The sequence below is a fragment of the Microcaecilia unicolor genome, chromosome 1, assembly GCF_901765095.1.
Source record: "Microcaecilia unicolor chromosome 1, aMicUni1.1, whole genome shotgun sequence".
Taxonomy (NCBI): Eukaryota; Metazoa; Chordata; class Amphibia; order Gymnophiona; family Siphonopidae; genus Microcaecilia; species Microcaecilia unicolor.
In genome coordinates, this window is record NC_044031.1 from 25,084,092 (window position 1) to 25,105,884 (window position 21,793).

The 21,793-nt window shown below is 44.7% G+C and overlaps 1 protein-coding gene across 1 annotated transcript; it reads left to right on the forward strand.

Moving 5' to 3' along the window:
• Positions 1-1,905: 1,905 nt before the first annotated feature.
• On the forward strand, positions 1,906-21,251 carry LOC115463501 (gastrula zinc finger protein XlCGF57.1-like). The gene is made up of 4 exons (XM_030194073.1): positions 1,906-2,165; positions 6,630-6,756; positions 13,850-13,933; positions 19,843-21,251. Exons 1-4 carry the CDS (start codon positions 1,983-1,985, stop codon positions 21,249-21,251), a joined length of 1,803 nt encoding a protein of 600 aa, XP_030049933.1. The 5' UTR covers positions 1,906-1,982.
• Positions 21,252-21,793: the final 542 nt, after the last annotated feature.

The window sequence follows — 21,793 nt, forward strand, 5'->3', positions numbered from 1 at the left end:
GGCAATGAAGGGTTAAGTGACTTGCCCAGAGTCACAAGGACTTACAGCGGGAATTGAACCCAGTTCCCCAGGATCAAAGTCTGCTGCACTAACCACTAGGCTACTCCTCCACTAGCAACATTGCATGTAGAAGCCTGCCCTTGCAGATCAGCAACGCGGCCGTGCAGGCTTCTACATGGAATGTTGCTAGTGGAATAGCAACACTCCATGTAGAATCTCCAATAGTAGCAACATTCCATGTAGAAGTCAGCCCTTGCAGATCACCAATGTGGCCGCGCAGGCTTCTGCTTCTGTGAGTCTGACATCCTGCACGTACATGCAGGACGTCAGACTCACAGAAACAGAAGCCTGCGCAGCCTTCTACATGGAATGTTGCTAATGGAATAGATGTAGAATCTCCAATAGTAGCAACATTCCATGTAGAATCTCAAATAGTTGCAACATTCCAGAATCTCCAATAGTAGCAACAGCAACATTCCATGTTGAATCTCAAATAGGGAAATGGGACTTGATATACTGCCTTTCTGAGGTTTTTGCAACTACATTCAAAGCGGTTTACATATATTCAGGTACTTATTTGTACCTGGGGCAATGAAGGGTTAAGTGACTTGCCCAGAGTCACAAGGACTTACAGCGGGAATTGAACCCAGTTCCCCAGGATCAAAGTCTGCTGCACTAACCACTAGGCTACTCCTCCACTAGCAACATTGCATGTAGAAGCCTGCCCTTGCAGATCAGCAACGCGGCCGTGCAGGCTTCTACATGGAATGTTGCTAGTGGAATAGCAACACTCCATGTAGAATCTCCAATAGTAGCAACATTCCATGTAGAAGTCAGCCCTTGCAGATCACCAATGTGGCCGCGCAGGCTTCTGCTTCTGTGAGTCTGATATCCTGCACGTACATGCAGGACGTCAGACTCACAGAAACAGAAGCCTGCGCAGCCTTCTACATGGAATGTTGCTAATGGAATAGATGTAGAATCTCCAATAGTAGCAACATTCCATGTAGAATCTCAAATAGTTGCAACATTCCAGAATCTCCAATAGTAGCAACAGCAACATTCCATGTTGAATCTCAAATAGGGAAATGGGACTTGATATACTGCCTTTCTGAGGTTTTTGCAACTACATTCAAAGCGGTTTACATATATTCAGGTACTTATTTGTACCTGGGGCAATGAAGGGTTAAGTGACTTGCCCAGAGTCACAAGGACTTACAGCGGGAATTGAACCCAGTTCCCCAGGATCAAAGTCTGCTGCACTAACCACTAGGCTACTCCTCCACTAGCAACATTGCATGTAGAAGCCTGCCCTTGCAGATCAGCAACGCGGCCGTGCAGGCTTCTACATGGAATGTTGCTAGTGGTATAGCAACAATCCATGTAGAATCTTCAATAGTAGCAACATTCCATGTAGAAGTCGGCCCTTGCAGATCACCAATGTGGCCGCGCAGGCTTCTGCTTCTGTGAGTCTGACGTCCTGCACATACGTGCAGGACGTCAGACTCACAGAAACAGAAGCTTGCGCGGCCTAATGGAATAGCAACATTCCATGTAGAATCTCCAATAGTAGCAACATTCCATGTAGAATCTCAAATAGTTGCAACATTCCAGAATCTCAAATAGTAGCAACATTCCATGTTGAATCTCAAATAGGGAAATGGGACTTGATATACTGCCTTTCTGAGGTTTTTCCAACTACATTCAAAGCGGTTTACTTACCCACAGTCACAAGGAGCTGCAGTGGGAATCGAACCCAGTTCCCCTCAGCCTTGTAAACAGAATCAGCTCCTCTGCTGCCAGTACTGGGCGGGTGCGGCAGGTGGCAGCAGTCACAGTCAGCTCTCCTCTCTCCTGCTTCTCCTCGTCGCCCTGTTCTGTCCCCGCCTCCCTCGATCTCAGGACAGGAGTAGAAGCTGCATCGCAGTCAGTGTTGCTTTGTGCTGAGGTTCCGTCCTTGCTCTTGATTAGTGTCTAATATCATGTCAGCCGGAAAGGAAGCGCATTTGTTCCAGCCCAGGGCAGCGGATCCCTCCGCCTGGCTGGTCCTGGTGCAGCTGCAAAACACGATCAGCAGCAAGTTGGAGCGACTGGAAGGGCGGATCAGCTCCCAGGACAGGAGGATCGCAGCCAACTGCAGACGGCTGGACGCCCTGGAGAACAAGGTGCGACGCTATTAGACGCCCATTAAGTGACCTAATGCACGTGGAAAGCGTTTCATTACCGAGATGTCCGCGTGCAGTTTTACCTGCCCCTTGATGTAGGGGAAGTGTTTCAGGCAGAAGATGGTGCTGCACAGACCTGTGCTTAGGATACCGGCGCAGAGCATGTGTTTGTTGCATTTGTAGCCCACATTTTCCCACCTATTTGCAGGCTCGATGTGGGCGGCTTACAAATGTATCGTTATTGGTAGATACTAAATTGGAAGATAACAATTAGTAATGCATAGAGAACATGGATGACATAATCAGGGCCGGTCTTAGCAAGTGGGGGGCCCTATGCAGACCAATCTGATGGGGCCCCATCCTAGCCCCGCCCCTCCCTCCCTCCCACCCACCAGCCAGCTCCAAGACCCCCCACCCCGCCCTCTGAATTTTAAGTTACCTCATCAGAGCGCCCGCAGGTAACAGCAGCCGTGAAAAGCGTGCGAGCTGCTGGGCGGCGCTTCGGGAGCCTTCCTTTCCCTTCCCTCGCTCAGCCCTGGTCCCGCCCTCAAGGGGACCAGAGCTGAACGAGGGAAGGGAAAGGAAGGCTCCCGAAGTGCAGCCCAGCGGCTCGCACGCTTTTCACAGCTGCTGCTACCTGCCGGCCACTACTACTACTACTATTTAACATTTCTATAGCGCTACAAGGCGTACGCAACGCTGCACAAACATAGACGACATCGACGACGAGGTAACTTAAAATTCAGAGGGCGGGGGGGGACTGGAGCTTGGGCGGTCGGGGCGGGGCCCCCTTGAGCGCGAGGCCCTATGCGGTCGCCTCGCCCTAAGACCGGCCCTGGACATAATAGAGATAACCAATTGAATTAAACAGGAATTTGAACAGCAGATATAAGAGAAAAACAGTTCTGATTATAGGTAGAGTGGAGATGTGTTGTTAATTAGATTGTAAGCTCTGTCGAGCAGGGACTGTCTCTTCATGTTCAAGTGTACAGCGCTGCGTACGTCTAGTTGCACTATAGAAATGATAAGTAGTAGTAGTATTTGCGTTTTCTAATCTTTGTGGTATGCCTTGTTGAAGAGGTGGGTCTTCAGCGATTTCCGAAAGTTGGTTAGTTCATAAATAGTTTTTAAGTTGAGCGGCAGTGCGTTCCATAGCTGTGTGCTCAGGTAAGAAAAGTTTGACGCCTGCGTTAGTTTGTATTTTAGACCTTTACGGCTGGGGAAGTGGAGATTCAGGAATGTGCGGGATGATCTTTTAGCGTTCCTGGGTGGCAAGTCTACCAGGTCTGACATGTAGGCTGGGGCATCTCCGTGGATGATTTTGTGAACTAGAGAACATACCATGAACGCTACATGCGTCATTTAAGTGGGAGCCAGTGTAACTTTTCTCATAGGGGTTTAGCGCTTTCGTATTTTGTTTTTCCAAATATGAGTCTGGCTGCAGTGTTCTGGGCAGTTATCCACCTGTGCATGATTAGGACACTTCCCTGAGCTGTAATCCAGCATGCCACCTACACGAGCATCTGAATTCCCTGCCGGCCATGGAATGCTATTACAGGTCATAGGAGCCACCTTTTCAAAATGGTTGGGGGGGGGTGTAAGCTCAATGGAAATAACCCCTCCCTGGACACACGCAAGGAATTTTCTCAATATTGGGGGTGCTCAAGCACCCACAGAGTCAGCTCCTATGTTACAGGTGAACAATATCACTACACACAGAATTGGGCGGAAAGTTCTTGCTCCACACCTGAACTATCCGGATAGTGCCAAAAGGTTTCAGCGGCACTATCCACGTACTGCCATTGAAAATTCACAAACAGGGGGCTCTTGTGTTTAGCGACGGCCAATAAATCTGTTAAGTCCCTTTCAAAATGTACCTATTTAAACATAGGTATTTTTGTTTCCAGCTAATTAGGGGATCTTTGAGAATTTAAATAATTGGGTGTTTTAAACTATGAGCCCCTTTTCTGAACTCCTTGACTTTCATAGTAACGTAGTAGATGACGGCAGAAAAAGACCTGCACGGTCCATCCAGTCTGCCCAACAAGATAACTCATATTTGCTACTTTTTTGTGTATACTCTACTTTGATTTGTACTTGTGCTCTTCAGGGCACAGACCGTATAAGTCTGCCCAGCACTGTCCCCGCCTCCCAACCACTGGCTCTGGCACAGACCGTATAAGTCTGCCCAGCACTATCCTCGCCTCCCAACCACCGGCTCTGGCACAGACCGTATAAGTCTGCCCAGCACTATCCTCGCCTCCCAACCACCAGCCCCGCCTCCCGAAGCACAATTTTAAATACTGTATGGACTTAAACATATTCAGGGAGTGTCCACTTCTGAGCAGTCTTAATAGTGATTGGTTTTCAGGGACGAAAGGGGGAGGTGGAAAAAAATTTCTAACTGTAGTATTGTGTTATTTCAACATGGTTTTGTATTGTGTTTAAAATTTCAATACAACACCCTGGGTGTTTTCATGGAGCAGGTGTTATACTGGGTATCTCTTCAGTTGAGTCAAACACCTAATCTGTGCGGCTGGTGATTCATCTGCAGGAAAAATGCAGAGAAGAACGAAGATGTAGGAGAGGCAGGAGGATGGTTGAATGGGGAAGTGGTGTTTGATCCAGTAAACACCCATTTTATTTGCATTTCTGTGTTTTATATTTCGGTGTAAATCAACTCCTAAAAAAATATCCAAAGAACCCATTTACTTAGATAAAATACTTTTCTGGCCTGCGTAAATGGCTTTGATTATTGCTCACCCTGTGTATCTGGTATTAGAACATAGTAACATAGTAGATGACGGCAGAAAAAGACCTGCACGGTCCATCCAGTCTGCCCAACAAGATAACTCATATTTGCTGCTTTTTGTGTATACCCTATTTTGATTTGTACCTGTGCTCTTCAGGGCACAGACCGTATAAGTCTGCCCAGCACTATCCCCGCCTCCCAACCACCAGCCCCGCCTCCCACCACCGGCTCTGGCACAGACCATATAAGTCTGCCCAGCACTATCCCTGCCTCCCACCATCGGTTCTGGCACAGACTGTATAAGTCTGCCCAGCACTATCCCCACCTCCCAACCACCGGCTCTGGCACAGACCGTACAAGTCTGTCCAGCACTATCCCCGCCTCCCAACCACCAGTCCCGCTTCCCACCACCGGCTCTGGCACAGACCGTATAAGTCTGCCCAGCACTATCCCCGCCTCCCGATCTCGACTAAGCTCCTGAGGATCCATTCCTTCGGCACAGGATTCCTTTATGCTTATCCCACGCATGTTTGAATTCCGTTACCGTTTTCATTTCCACCACCTCCCACGGGAGAGCATTCCAAGCATCCACTACTCTCTCCATGAAAAAATACTTCCTGACATTTTTCTTGCTAGTAATAATAGCAATGCTGCTCAGTTACACACCCCAGCAGTATCTGCTTTACAGAGAGAATAATGGCTTCTTATCCCACCAGCTCTGAATTCCTAAATAATCCCGTCTGAGTTAGACTGAGCTAGACTGTCAGCCGCTGGCGTTCATAAGAGACACTCTGCCTAATATCTCTCACTGAATTTGTATATTGCGAGATAGAGCTGGCTAGCTGCAAATATTCAAATACTGGCCAAATCGGGTCGTGTAAATAGGAGGCCTATCTTTGGCCACTGTAAAAGCCGGCCAGCCCTGAACATTGACCTGGTTGGCTAAGGATCCTGTTTACTAAGATGTGCTACCATTTTATGTTTAAACGGTTTTTATTGGCATTTCTGCATATATCATTACAAACGTTCGTGTAACACACTTCACAAACAATCCTTGCTGTAACAAACCAAATACTTGACTGGCCTTCGGCCGGTATTTTTAACATTTTCTCCCCCTCCCCACCCCTTTTTCCTCAGAACTCCCTCCCCCTTTTTTGTGCTATGCCGATATTGTTATTGGCAGACAAACCTTGAATTTCCTCAGTGAACTCATTATTCGTCATCTTGTCCTCCAGGCCTACTTATACAATCAAATTAGCAGATGTTTTACCCCCAGGATCTGAAATCTGCTACGTTAATTCTCGCCACTCATGCACTCTTAGGTGTGCTACCATTTTTAGCGCAAGCTAACGCTAGAGATACCCATAGGAATATATGGGTGTCTCTAGCATTTTAGCGCGTGCTAAAAAAACAGTAGCTCGCCTACTAGTGTGGCTTAGTAAACAGGGCCCTAAGCTTATAGCGGCCAAATTAGACCAGATATTCAATGCTGGTCACCGGAGACAGTCCACCATTGAATATCCAGGCTCACCGCTGACCTCTGCAGTTAGGCTGCCTCCCGCGGGCTGAATAATTGGCCTGTGTCTATGATGAGAAGGGAGCCTGGTATGCCCTCAACCACGATCAAATGCCAGGAGAGTAAAGCCAGTTGAAATGTAATGCATTCTGAGCACCTCAACGTATCCTTGTGTGTTTCCCAATTGTGTTTTTAGGTGCCAGTGAAGTTTGAGGACGTCGCTGTCTCTTTCTCCCAGGATGAGTGGGGGTATTTAGATGAAGGGCAGAAGGAGCTTTACAGGGAGGTGATGAAGGAGAATTTTCAGACCCTGATCTCTCTAGGTAAGATTGAATTATATGCATTTATGGGGAGGGGGGTGATAAAGGACCTTACTGCACAGAGATCAGGGTTTATACCAAGTTGTCGCCTCCTCAGAAAATCTGATGCAGACTGTAGGAATTATTCAGTGGGTGAATACAATGGGGGATCTCTCTTGATGCCAACAAGGCATTTGACGGGGTGGAATAGAGCTTATGGAGAGAATGTTGGTGAAATTTGCACTGGGGGACAATTTTTGTAGGCGGGTAGAGAGCCTATGAGCAGCCCTGCCTGCTGTTGTAAGGGCTGATGGAGGGTTGGTTGCCTCTCCTTCACTAGCTAAGGAGACAAGGCGGGGGTGCCCGCTGTTGCCACGTTTATTTGCCCTGGTTATAATACTAGTGCTAATACTTATCCTGTATGCATTGCCTACCCAAATGCCCCAACCTAATCTCGCCAACTTCTACCCCCAATTCTGTTCTGACTTAAATACCAACCTGAGGAAAGGGGGAGTAGGAGGAGTAGGCTCTTGAACAACACTAGTAGGCAACGTAGATTAGGAACAATCTCTTTATTTAAATATACACTCGACTCAACACAGCCGTGTTTCGGCGCTACAGACGCCTTCTTCAGGAGTCTTGTGATATATAAATATACGAATATTAAGCTCAAAGAGAATGATAATTTGGAATCTATCAAAATGCCCTGATAATGAACGGTATTTACAGTTGAAATCGGTCTATTGAAGAGCGTAGGAACGAAAGCTGGCTGAGGATTAAAAACCAGTTATCTATGATACAACAGTCTTGGATGGATAAAGGACAAGCTGGTGTTTGGAAAGCCAGGTGGCCAGGTTTCATCTAGATGCAGTTGGAGCTGCGACACGGTTGGGCTCAAATGGGATGTAGAATAAATCAGCAAAATAAAAGAAAAAAACAAATATTATGATCCTGGATGAGTGTAGCTAATAGACTTAAGTAAATGTTAAACGGTAAAGGGGACAGAATTGAGCCCTGAGGAACCCCAGAAACTGAAGAATGTTCTACAGAAAGTGAATCCAGTGGTACGGCCTCAAAACGTCCTTCTATAAGGTGGAGGAGTAGCCTAATGGTTACTGCAGCGAGCTGAGATCCTGGGGAACTGGGTTCGATTCCCACTGCAGCTCCTTGTGACTCTGAGCAAGTCACTTAACCCTTCATTGCCCCTGGTACAAATAAGTACCTGAATATATGTAAACTGCTTTGAATGTAGTTGCTTGGGTATTTTATTTTATGTAAGCTTCGATCTGTACATTCTTCCTAACTACTCCTGCTGTGCATACTTTGACTCGGGCGTTTGTAATTTCTCGTTTTGATTATTTCAATAGGATTTAGATGCCACAATAAATGCTATTGCGATAATCTTCTCTTTTACAGTTTAGAGACTCTTCAGAATTCAGCCGCTGAACTATTGCTTAGAGCTTGCAGATTTGGTCGTGCTTCTCCTCTGTTAAAACTGTTGCACTGGCTTTCCTGTTCAGTATCGTGCGCCTTTTAAAATACTGCATCCTCCGTCTTATTTATCGTCTTTGACTATTCCCTATACTCCTAACCGCACTCTTCGGTCTGTTGATGCCAACTGCCTTATCTTACCTCCGCCTCGTTTGGCTCATTATGAGGCCACTCGCTCTTCAGCTTTTTATTTCCTTGGCCCCCGAATCGTGGAGTGAGCTTCCCCCGCAAATCCGTTTAGAAACTGGTTTTTTTTTCCAAATTCAAATTACTTTGAAAAACTCAATTTTTTCATTTGGCTTTTGGTATTATGATTTATGATGATTCCTGATTCTGTTGTTCTCTATGTGGATTCCAGCAAGCAGTCCTCAGGTTACCCCCTCTTTCCCGGTATGACTGTGTGCTTTCCTGTATTTTAAATGGTGTTCTTTTACAATTTTAATTGATTGTAAACCGCTGTGACCAACGGTTTTTGTAATAGCAGCATATCAAATACCAAATACACTATGGGCGAATCGAGGGGTTAGTGATGACACAGATGGAGCATGGATAAATCCTTATCTGTTCCCTTCTCCACTACTGCCAACTCCAGACTTCGCGCCTTCTGTCTCGCTGCACCCTACGCCTGGAATAAACTTCCTGAGCCCCTACGTCTTGCCCCATCCTTGGCCACCTTTAAATCTAGACTGAAAGCCCACCTCTTTAACATTGCTTTTGACTCGTAACCACTCGCCTCCACCTACCCTCCTCTCTTCCTTCCCGTTCACATTAATTGATTTGATTTGCTTACTTTATTTCTTGTCTATTAGATTGTAAGCTCTTTGAGCAGGGACTGTCTTTCTTCTATGTTTGTGCAGCGCTGCGTACGCCTTGTAGCGCTATAGAAATGCTAAATAGTAGTAGTAATGGAGCAGCGATTAAGCACTTAAGAAAGAAGGCACGAAGAACGTGTGTAAATATCCAGACTGGACGAAGAAAAAGCACAAGGAGCCTTCAAAAACGGGGGCACCTCAGTTTTACTTTGCTCAACAGAGCTGGCACGGTCCATGTTTCGGCAACTATGGCCTCCACCAGCGGTCTAATGATGGTGTCTAGTTCCAAAATGACAGGTACAAAGTGTCAAAATCCGCTGAAAACTGGATGGAAAATTGCCAACCTAAAAAGCCTGTTGACAAAACTGACCTTGAAGAATGCTGCCCGCACTTAAACACTTGAGTGTGCCACCAGAAGGGTTTGTTAAGATGCTCACTGTTGGCTTCTGATATGACAAGTTTAGCGCCACTTGCCGTAAGGTGGCTGAATTCTAAGCTCGGTGAGAGAGAGTAGCTAGGGATGCCTGTACTGTGTCCCTCACTCCCTCACAAGTTTGGATTAGGAAATGTAATTACATCTAAATCCTAATCTAGCTTCCTATAATAAGCAGCTACATTCTAGTTGATGGGGGCTAGGGGTTGAACATTAGGTGACTAGTACTGATTCTCAATACGAACTTGACAAGCCAAGTCAAGGCCACTAGCAGTCTTACATAAGTATTGCCATACTGGGAAAGACCAAAGGTCCGTCAAGCCCAGCATCCTGTTTCCAACAGTGGCCAATCCAGGTCACAAATACCTGGCAAGATCCCCAAAAAGTAGAAAACATTTTATGCTTCTTATCCCAGAAATAAGCAGTTTTCCCCGAGTCCATTTTATACTTCTGTTTTTATTAATTTTTTTCATTTACTTGGATCCAGATACTAGGCAAAAGAGAAAAAAGAACAAAAACATTTGGAAGCAAGACAATTCTCGCAGCCGATAAAACAGCATTTTAACTAATGGGTGTATCCAAGGGAACCCTAATACTTTCTTTAGAATGAATACATTCTAGCAGTTTCTCTGGGTTAAAGAAAACATAATTCATGGAGTCAAGAGACACAAGACATGTACAAGGAAATGTTAATGCAAACAATGCACCTAAGTTGAGAACTCTTGGTTTATAAGCCAGGAATTCTCGCCTTCTTTTTTGCGTGTCCCTGGCCAAATCAGGAAAAACCTGGATTTATATGACGGAAGTAGGAGCGGGAAATGTTGTTTCTGTCCGGTTCTAAGGCAAAGGTCACCAAGAGAGTAGTTCATTCTGTCACAACTTCTAAAGAACTTTCCAGGACTTCAGTCAGGTTTAAATCAGAAACAGGCTGAGGTTGTTCGTTAGAAGATCTTGAAGTCATCGTTATATATTGGGCTCTAACTATTGTTATTATATATTACTAGTCTTTTTACCATCTCCCCAAATTAGTACTCACCAACCACCCGCAATTTAGAGAGATAAAAGACTAGGAAGGCCACGTTTTATGAGAAAACCAATTCTTTAATTTCTTACGAAGAGAAAGTTACAATTACAAATTCTCATGTGGAGAGGAGGGGACACAAACATGTGGTCTGCCTCTACCTCTCCAAGTAATGCTCTGATTCAACTGTTTATATACCTTTTCTGTTAAGCAGGGCTTCACATACTCCAGCACTTATCTTCCTGAGAGATCATTCTGTTCTCTGTTCTCACAATATATTTTCCCTTGTTGCTAAATCACATTCTTCTGTCCCTCCATAATTGCACCTTTCCCACGCCAGCTAGCTTGCCTGTAAGGGTATCATAATAGATCATAAATTCCTGAGTTTACACAGGCTCATGTTCTGGCCTAGTGGTTGGGGTGGTGGACTTTGGTCCTGGGAAACTGAGTTCAATTCCCACTTCAGGCACAGGCAGCTCCTTGTGACTCTGGGCAAGTCACTTAACCCTCCATTGCCCCATGTAAGCCGCATTGAGCCTGCCATGAGTGGGAAAGCGCAGGGTACAAATGTAACAAAAATAAAATAGATACTATTGGAGATTCTACATGGAATGTTGTTACTATTGGAGATTCTACATGGAATGTTGCTATTCCACTAGCAACATTCCATGTAGAAGGCTGCGCAGGCTTCTGTTTCTGTGAGTCTGATGTCCTGCACGTATGTGCAGGACGTCAGACTCACAGAAGCAGAAGCCTGCGCGGCCACATTGGTGATCTGCAAGGGCCGACTTCTACATGGAATGTTGCTACTATTGGAGATTCTACATGGAATGTTGCTACTATTGGAGATTCTACATGGAATGTTGCTACTATTGGAGATTCTACATGGAATGTTGCTATTCCACTAGCAACATTCCATGTAGAAGGCTGCGCAGGCTTCTGTTTCTGTGAGTCTGACGTCCTGCACAGACTCACAGAAGCAGAAGCCTGCCCGGCCACATTGGTGATCTGCAAGGGCCGACTTCTAGTGGAATAGCAACGTTCCATGTAGAATCTCAAATAGTAGCAACAGTGGAGGAGTGGCCTAGTGGTTAGGGTGGTGGACTTTGGTCCTGGGGAACTGAGTTTGATTCCCACTTCAGGCACAGGCAGCTCCTTGCGACTCTGGGCAAGTCACTTAACCCTCCATTGCCCCATGTAAGCCGCATTGAGCCTGCCATGAGTGGGAAAGCGCGGGGTACAAATGTAAAAAAAAAAAAAAAATTACAGGCTTCTCAATCTCTGATAGATTCCAGAGTCGCACCGGCTTGTCAGCTCTGCCCTTTTTGACCTGTGCTCATGTTTCTACACTATGGGCGGAAAACCCTTCGCCGATATTCCCAGTATTTCTCCAAAGTATTTTTTAAGCATTTCCAAAGCAGGTATTAAAGGTGATAAAAGTTTAAAAACCTCAAATTATTTCTTCGTTCTTGATTTTCTAGGTATTCAAGCTTCCGAGCTTGAATCTCTCTCTCTTTGATAAGCATTGAAGTAACAGTTTGCAACTGAGTAATTTCCCCTTCTAATGCAATGGTTTTATTAGACTGATCTTGAATATTGTCAGACAGACTTTGATAAGATTGTTTGAGTTCCAGAATCTCTCCCTTAAAGGAACTAGATATGGATAGCAAAGTAGAATTCAAACCTTGGATAGCATCCCATAGCGACTCCATTGTCACCACAGCCGGTCTTATCAATCCTCCATTTCCCCTGGAAGTTAAACCCTGGGTAGAAGATGAGGAGAGCTGAGTTGCCTACATCCCCTCCGTTGTTAATCTGCCTGGGGTTGAAGTGCTGACAGGTCCTTCTCTCTTAGCAAGGGAAAGCTGTGCCTCACCAGGCGCCTTCGTTTGCAGTGACCCTGCTGACACAGAATTGCTTCCAGGTCACGGGGGGGGGGGGGGGGGGGGGAGGATTGAACGACACTCCCTCTATGCTGTGGACGCGGAGCCCATCGAAGCGGGTGTCTGCTCCCCGAGCGTTCTCACCCCGAAGTTCTCCAAAGTAGTTTGGCGTAAAGAAGGGGTTGTTGCCAGGCTCGAGGAGGTAAGAGCCTTAGCTTTCCCCCGTCTATTTTAGGGACTTTGCCAGCGACCTGTTACTTTGGGGTGGCAGGTACATAGGCTGTCTGCATCCTCCGTCCAACCTTTCACTTACTACTACTACTACTTAACATTTCTAGAGCGCTACTCAGGTGATAGAGAGAGAGAGAAAGGCAGATCTAAGGGAGAGGTGATTTAATTGGAGTGGGCGAGAGAGGTCTCAGCCAGTTATCACTGATTTTAGTGCTGTCCGGCTAGGTTAAAGTGGGCAGCCTTGAGCATCTTAAATCCAGCCGATTAATGAGCTCTCGCCAATAATTTGTAGACAGATATCATCTCATTCTTTCTGCTGGTTGTCCATCTGTTTGGATTTTTTCTGATTTCCCCCTAATGCTTTCTTATAAGGTTATTTGGCATTATAGCCCCAGACCCTCCTGCATTATTGGTGGGTGATTGTTGTAAATTCTCACCCTCCCCATCATTTATATATTTATTTTTTACTCACTTATAGCCCTCCTATAACCTAGTGCTGCGTCTCTGAGAACTGCTCGTGTGTATTTTGATTCTTTCCAATCCAGCGGATTTTTGGAAAGAATTATACATCAGGGCTCGAGAATGTCCGTCTGAGGGAAGTGGACCAGTAACTCCAGGAAGCCGATGCAATGATGGTATAAGATGAATACATTTTATTGTAGACTCAACACAGTACTGCCTCAGGAGTCTAAAAAAAGTCATATTAGATGAATATTTAGTAATAAGAACAAAAAATATATAATAAACATAACTTACATTGATTACGTAATTAAAATCAAGTATTCAAATATAATATAAATAATACAAATACATATAAACGTATACATAAACCAAACTATAAAAAACAATTTTTTTGCGTCTGAGGGAAACATAATTCAGAAAATTCAGTGGAACGGGATCAAAACTGGTGAAAGATGCATCAAGGTTAAAAGCAGGGCAGACTGGACTTAGAGGTTCCATAGATATAAGCCCCCCCCCCCCCCACCCCCCCAACAAAAAGGGCCAAATGCATTTCTATGGGGAAAGCAGTTCCAGCTTCTGTAACAAGAAATTTAAATACAGTGAAACATTCTCCACCTTACAAAACTAACCTCTCCCATCTCCCTCAACCCCCACCAAAGCCACCCCACCCCTCTCCTCTTAAGAGTGGCTGGAAAGAATTCCATGATACAAGCTCTGTTTGCTTTCCCCACTTGTTCTGTGAACAGAAAAGATGAATCACTGAATTTATCTTTTTAATCCCTAGAGTCAGGCCTTCAAAGAATCGAAGAGCCATATGTCCAGGATCCCCAGGAGGCAGATGGGAGGGAATTTGTACAGTCATACTCAGGTAAGTAATAATGCAAAGTTGCTACCTACTATTTATTTATAGAAGTTTATACCACCCTTGTGAGTAATACTATTCAGGATTCTTCAAGTAAAACAATAAAGATAAGAATTAAGAGCAAAGAATAAGATAAAAGAAATAACAATAATATCTAAACCATGGTTGTTGAAGCTTTTTGTTTGTTTGTTTTTTAAGTCGGGTGGGGGGGGGGGGACACTCACTCTTGGTCTCTCATGTGCTTCCCCAGCCTCCCTTCACTCAGTCTCTTTCTTCTCACCTGATTCAGCTGCAAATTCTTACCTTGGGATCCCTGCTTCTCCACTGCAACTGGTATATTCACAAGCTTAAGCCATGCATCACCAAAAGTTTGGGTTGAGTTTTATTGTCAATTCTAGATTGAATCAACAATGAAAGACTTTGCCCTGAAAGCTCCGCTCCGCCTCGGCTCCGCCTCATTCAACAGTGGATGGGCTGTTCAACTTCATCTCTTTCCAACAGAAGGTGCTAGGGAGTTAGAACTTCTTTCCACAAAAAGGAGTCTATAGGGAACTTGTCTCCCAGTGAAAGCCTTTTTCTTTGTTCACACAGTCTAGCTTAGCAGTCCCCTTTTCCGTTAGGGTGAGCAGATCTCAGTCAATCCTTTGAACTCCTTTTCTCAACAGGAATAAAAGGACATTTACCTTGTTAATTGTTTCTTTCCTTTTTATTCTTGGAAAAGGAAGAACAACAGTCTCAACGTTCATGAAAGAAGAAAGTTACTGTATGCAAATTAGTTCCAAATGAATCAATGACTTCTAACCCTTCCTCGTCCCTCCCCACCCGGCTCGGTCCCAATTTGTGACAGCTGGTTCCAAGCAGTATTAGCAAAGTCCTTCAGTAGTTCATCAAAGAAAACTGTTCTTATGATTTTAACTTTTTCTTCGATATAACAAAAGAGAGGGAACGAAGTACAAACTAAAGTCCAAACAAAAAAAAAAACAGCACCACGGGCCTTTAAAAATGGAACACAGTTCTTTAATGAATGATCCTTGACAAAAAGACCCGACACGGGCCGTGTTTCGGTGACTAGCACCTGCGTCAGGGGTCACAGTGATGACGTGGAAAACTTGGGGAATAACTCGAATATATTCCTCTACAAATGGATACAGAAAGTGAAAGTGCCTTGGTGCTTTGTAGCTTTTACTATATGAGACGTGGGGTAAGGAATAATATATTGTAGAGGAATATATTCGAGTTATTCCCCAAGTTTTCCACGTCATCACTGTGACCCCTGACGCAGGTGCTAGTCACCGAAACACGGCCCGTGTCGAGTCTTTTTGTCAAGGCTCATTCATTAAAGAACTGTGTTCCATTTTTAAAGGCCTGTGGTGCTGTTTTAACTTTTTCTTCAACACAGTCACGCATTTCAGGGAACCAAAACAAAACACTATAACAAAATGCCTTCCCTCCCTCTTTTAGAGTACAGCCCTCTTTCTCAGCAAGCCTAGAGCTCCAGGACTGGCAGACCAAACCCTTTTCCCACACTTCAGAAGGCTTAGACTACAATGTGACTCACCCCACCAGTAACATAGATTAACTATTTGCTTCCTGTTTAGAGGTGCTGCTGACTGCTACCTTTCACCAGTTGTTAAACTATAACTATAAACTATAAATCACTTATATAGCGCTACCAGTCGTACGCAGCGCTTTACAATTGAACATGTTAAAGATACTGAGCATCTCTTCCCCTGGATCTCTAGAGATGGATACCTCTTCATTATAAGTTCTGGTCTCCTCGGTTTGGGGATACTCCTCCACCTCCATGGGGTACTCTGTCTAACTCCCTGGGATATTTTACACCATCTAGCTCCTCCCTTGGGAACCTCTCCCCTTTGAACCAGCCCCAGCCGCTCCTCGCTATATCTCCCCTCGGAGGTGTGCTGGTAAATTTTAACAACAGGCTCTCTCCCCGCCCTGCATTTGGGGGGGGGGGGGCAATGCATTACTCGCTCTCTCCTTCCCCCCCCCCCCCCTCATGTCAGAACTCCCATTAAACCATAAGATCCCCATTAAGCAACAAATCTTTATAGCCAAATCGAATAACATGTTCATAGCCATATATATGTCATGGTGCATGATTAAAAGCTTTTACAGACTACTGTTCAGCTTGCACTTTGGAATGTCTCCCCTGAGGCTTCTCATCCTGAGACCCATCCAAAAAATCTTTAGCGTCCAGACCTTCAGTTTGAGAACTCATTCCTGCCTGAGTAAACAGCTTGGATCAAAGAAACTAAAGGAGAAGGTTGTCAAGCTGAAGTACAGATTTTTATAATGAAACAATGATTGAATACTCCCATAGCAAACACCCTGAGCCAACAGATGTATTTTCCACTGAACATAATTAACTTTGCATGAACTTGGCTGCTAATAGGGTGTTGAACTGGATAATGTTGGCACATTTAGACTGACTCTGGTCTGTTCTGCTTGAAGGAAACCTTTCCCTCATTAATCAGTACCTTCTCTGTGAAATAATAATAATAAGAAAAGGCAAGTGCATTTTTATAATATACCTCTGCATTCCACAAAGCAAAAGGAGCAAGTTCCCACATGCCATCTTTTTTTCTTTTTGTGGGCACAGGAAAATAAAAAAAAGACTTTAAATGCTCCCAGGTTCCAATCTAATGCATGTTTAATGTGGGATAAATTGCCATAAATAAGTAAATAAATAGATAGATAGATAGAATCTCTGAATGTTGAGCACCTATTTCTCATAACATAGTGGCCCTTTACCAGGAGAAACCCCCCCCCACCCCATTTACAGTATGCTCCCCTCCCCACCCCCCTACCTACCCACCTATTTTCCTCCCCAGTCCCCCAGCCACAGGGTGCCCTCCTGGCACATACCTAAAGCCACCCTGGTGGTCTAGTGGATTCTTTGGGGCAGGATAGATCCCCAGTCTTTCCTGCTGGCGCTGACCCTCTTGCTGCTGCATCTTCTTTAAAATGGCTGCCGAGATTTACAACGGAGGCCTCGCAAGGCTTCAGCGGAAGTCTTGCAAGGTTGCCGCTGGAAGTCTCAGCAGCCGTTTTTAAAGAGCGATACGGCAGCAAGAGGGTCAGCACCGGAAGCAGGCAGAAAAGACAGTGGATCTATCCTGCCCCGAAGAATCCACTAGACCAGGGTGGCTTCAGTTCAGGTATGTGCCGGGATCCTGCGGCTCGGGGGAGGAGAAGCAAACAGATTGCAGCCGTGCATAAAGAAATTTAACAACCGGCTCTTGCGAGCCGGCTCCAGCACACCACTGTCTCCCCTCTTCTTCCAGTAATCTACATCCTCCCTCAGTTTGCATTCATCATAGTTCCCTCTGCTGGGAAAGTCCTTCATTACATTGAATTTCTCCCTTTTGCATTTCTGCCTTGCAATAACAGGGAAAACTGCTGGGCTGGTTTGTACGGTCTGAGTCCCGCATATAGCAATCCGGCTTAGGACGGGCTGGAGAGAGCTTCGACAGACATTCCAGTAATTTGGAACGAGAGGACAGTGCTGGGCAGACTTTTACAGTCTGTGTCCCACAAATGACAAGATGGATTCGAATAGGCTTTTGACGGCAAGTCCTGTAGTTGGAACATAAGGATAGAGCCAGGCGGACTTCTACGGTCTATGTCTCTGAAACAACAAAGAAAGACCATTATCAAGTATTGTAAGAGGAAACCTGGAAGAAATCCTCACAGCTCCACCAGTTTTGATACAGCCAGAGTTACCATCTAAACACCACCTAACATGCAGACACATATGCAACCCTTTAAGCTTTGTTTTTTTTATCCCATTCATTTTCTAATTAGGGATCCCCTGTGTTCATCCCATGCCACCTTGAATTCCGCCACAGTTCTCTTCTCCACCACCTCCCTCGGGAGGGCCTTCCAGGCATCAACCACCCTCTCCGTGAAAATTAATTTTCTGACATTACTCCTAAGTCTACCAGCTGTGCAACCTCAAATCAGATCCCCTAGTTATACCGTTTTCCCTTCTCTGGAAAATATTTGTTTCAATATTAATACCTTTCAAGTATTTAAACATCAGTATCATATCTCCCCTGTCCCTCCTCACATCTAGGGTATACATATTCAGGTCTTCCAGTCTCTTCTCATGTCTTTTGGTGCAAGCCCCTTATCGTTTTTGTCGCCTTCCTCTGGACCTCTTCAAGTTGTCTTATATCTTTAGCAAGATACGGCCTCCAAAACTGAACACAGTACTCCAAGTGGGACCTAACATAGTAGATGACGGCAGAAAAAGACCTGCACGGTCCACCCAGTCTGCCCAACAAGATAAACTCACATGTGCCATTTTTTGTGTGTACCTGACCTTGATTTGTACCTGTCTTTTTCAGGGCACAGACCGTATAAGTCTGCCCAGCACTATCCCCACCTCCAAACCACCAGCCCCGCCTCCCACCACCGGCTCTGGCACAGACCGTATAAGTCTGCCAAGCACTATCCCCACCTCCCAACCACCAGCCCTGCCTCCCACCACCGGCTAAGCTTCTGGGGATCCCTTCCTTCTGAGCAGGATTCCTTTATGTTTATCCCACGCATGTTTGAATTCCGTTACCGTTTTCCTCTCCACCATCTCCCGCGGGAGGGCATTCCAAGCATCCACCAACGACTTGTAGAGGGGCATCAATGCCTCCTTTCTTCTGCTGGTTACACCTCTCTCCATACAGCCTGGCATCCTTCTGATTACAGCCACCACCTTGTCACACTGATTTGTCACCTTCAGATCCTCAGATACTTACTACCACTCCCTTTCCCTGTCTGTGCATATCAGCCTCTCACCACTTAACACGTACGTCTCCCTTAGATTTCTACTCCCTAAGTGCATCACTCTGCACTTCTTTGCATTGAATTTTAATTACCAACATTTAGACCATTCTTCTAACTTTTGCAGATCCTTTTTCATGTTTTCCACTCCCTCCGGGGTGTCCACTCTGTTACAAATCTTGGTATCATCCGCAAAAAGGCAAACCTTACCTTCGAACCCTTTGGCAGTGTCGCCCACAAATGTATATATTGAACAGAACTGGCCCCAGCATCGATCCACTACTCACTTTTCCTTCCTCCCTCTGGTGCCTGTCTGTCAACCAGTTCCTAATTCAGCTCACCACTTTGGGTCCCAACTTCAGCCTGCCAAGTTAATTCAAGTGATTCTACATCCATCGTGACCGGAAGGGTGTTTGGTGGTAATTGCTTGATATTTTTCAATTTATTCAGAAAGTTTGTGGTGTCTTGTATGAAGCTGTTTGTTTTATGCACGAGAAGTTTCAGAATTCCCTCTATGAGTCCATATATTTCCTCTGTGAGTGTGCCAGTACCTGATATGATTGGTCTGCCCGGGTTTCCAGGTTTGTGGATTTTGGGTAGCATGTAGAATGTGCCCACAGAAGGTTGGTTTGGTATGAGTTTCTTCAGATGTGGCTGTACTTGTTTAGGAAATGTTCTGATAAGGTCTTTTAGCTGCTTTGTATAATCCTGTGTGGGGTCCTCAGTTAGTTTCCTGTAGTATTTATTGTCTGAGAGCTGTCTGTGCCCCTCTTCAATGTATTTTTGTGTGTCCATAATTACCACTGCGCCGCCTTTGTCTGCGGGTTTGTTAGTTTGTAGAGTTCTTATGGCCGCTCTTTCTGGTGGGGTAAGATTGCACAGAATTCTGTTTTGTTTGTTGGAAAGTTGTGATTTTACCCTATGTCTGAAACTTTCTGTGTAATTGGGCGGAGGAGAAACAAAACAGGTTTTAGTTGCCAGCTCCTAAGGTTTGAGGCTGGTTCATAGATCCAGTGAAAATTTGTTAAGGCCTGCTCTAAGTAACTGACAAAATTCTGACACCTGGTCATTGATAGCCTTTCCTATGATTGATGCCTTCTTTTTATATCCAGCAGATCATGAGATCATGCAAAAAGAGGAAAGGGAACAGAATCAAGAATGCCCTGAGAGAGTGGGATTAATATCAAGGAAGTCTGGAAATGGCTGTAACATTATTTCCCGGTGGAGGAAAAGGGGAGAAAGTTGCCGGAGTCAGCAAAAAGCAGAGAAGAAGCAGAGTGTCCGTGCAGAAAACTCACTGGAGGGAGCCATTTGCTGTGAGAAAACTACCAGAGAGCTCTCAAACCTCCCCGAGCATCAACCACAAGAAGGAAGACACTTCCAAAATAGTTGCAGCGACCAAATAACTTTCAACCTCCACCAGAGAGAAGGGAAAGGGAAGAAATCCATTCTGTGCAAGACCTGTGGAAAAAGCTTCACTAGGAAATATCGTTTATTGCTGCACCAGAGGACCCACATGGGCCAAAGACCTTTCCCATGCTCTCAGTGTGGGAAATGTTTCAAACGGAAGCTAATCCTGAAAATACACCAGAGAATCCACACGCAAGGGGTAACTTTCAAATGCAGCGAATGTAAGAAAAGCTTTATCCGCAAGGAATCCTTAGTAATACACCGAAATTCACACACGAATAAAAGATCCTTTAATTGTCCTGAACACGGGGAATCGTACAGTTCTAAAGTTTCTTTGATAATGCACCAGAAGACTCGGGCCGAACAGAGTATACTTTCAAATTCTGAAAACAAGGAAATCATTCAAGAGAGAAACCAAAATAAACCAACGAAAGAGAATCTGTTTTCATGTGCTCTGTGTGACAAAAGCTTCATGTACCTATGGCATCTGAAACGGCACCAAAAGAGCCATATGGCGAAGAAACCATTTACATGTACTGAGTGTGGCAAAGGTTTCATTCATCTTTCAGAAATGAAAAGGCACCAAGTGACACACACAGGACTGAAACCATTTATGTGTCCTGAGTGTCATAAAACCTTCACAAGATTTTCATATTTAAAAACGCACCAAAACATTCACATAGGAGAGAGACCGTTTTTGTGCTCCGAGTGTGACAAAAGCTTCACTTGCATTTCGTACCTGAAAATGCATCAAAAGATCCACCTGGGAGAAAAACCATATACTTGTACCGAATGTAATAAGAGCTTTTTTTGGTTTTCACGGCTGAAGTCGCATCAAGCAGTCCACACTGGGGAAAAACCATTTAAGTGTACTGAGTGTAGTAAAACCTTCAGCCAGAAATCGTATTTAACAAAACATTTAAAGATACACTTGGGTGAGAAGCCGTTCAGATGTACTGAATGTGATAAATGCTTTGCTAACATAACACAGCTAAGGATGCATTTAAGGATCCATATGGGAAAGAAACAGTTTACCTGTGGTGAATGTGATAAAAGCTTTGATAAAATATCAGCGTTTACACATCATTTGAAGATCCACAAAAGAAAGAAATAATGTATATGTACCTGGATGTAGTATGAACTTGAGCCACAAATCACATAGCAAAATCCAGCAAAGGATATACAAGGGTGAGAAACCATTTATGTACCAAGCAAGGACATTTGAAAAGGCACCAAATTATCCACACAGCTCTGGAATAGACAGTTTCCAACCTTGTCTTACTGGTACCTTCACTTGATGTCATTCCTGTTTTCATGCACAGTTACCTTTTGCAAAAGACAGAGCGGGGTAGACTTCTACAGTCTAAGTCCCAGAAACTCCAAAGAAAGACCATGATCAAATGTATAATATCACGTTCATTGTTGATTTAATCTTGAAGTGATAATGAAGTATGACTGTTGAGCAGACTGGATGGACCATTCAGTTCTTTATCTGCCGTCATTTACTATGTTACCAAGTATAGATAAAAAAAATGTAATGAATTGATAGTATCTGTTTGCATAGTTACAGTTTATGCAGATAATGGCATAATTTAGCTATTTCCCACAAAACATTAACTAACTCCTGCATAGGATCCATCTTTTCTATATGATTGT

Coding starts and splice junctions, on each gene's coding strand:
- LOC115463501 (XM_030194073.1), top strand. CDS start 1,983: ATGTCAGCCGGAAAGGAAGCGCATTTGTTCCAGCCCAGGGCAGCGGAT. Junction 2,166..6,629: donor TGGACGCCCTGGAGAACAAG/GTGCGACGCTAT, acceptor TTGTGTTTTTAG/GTGCCAGTGAAGTTTGAGGA. Junction 6,757..13,849: donor TCAGACCCTGATCTCTCTAG/GTAAGATTGAAT, acceptor TTTAATCCCTAG/AGTCAGGCCTTCAAAGAATC.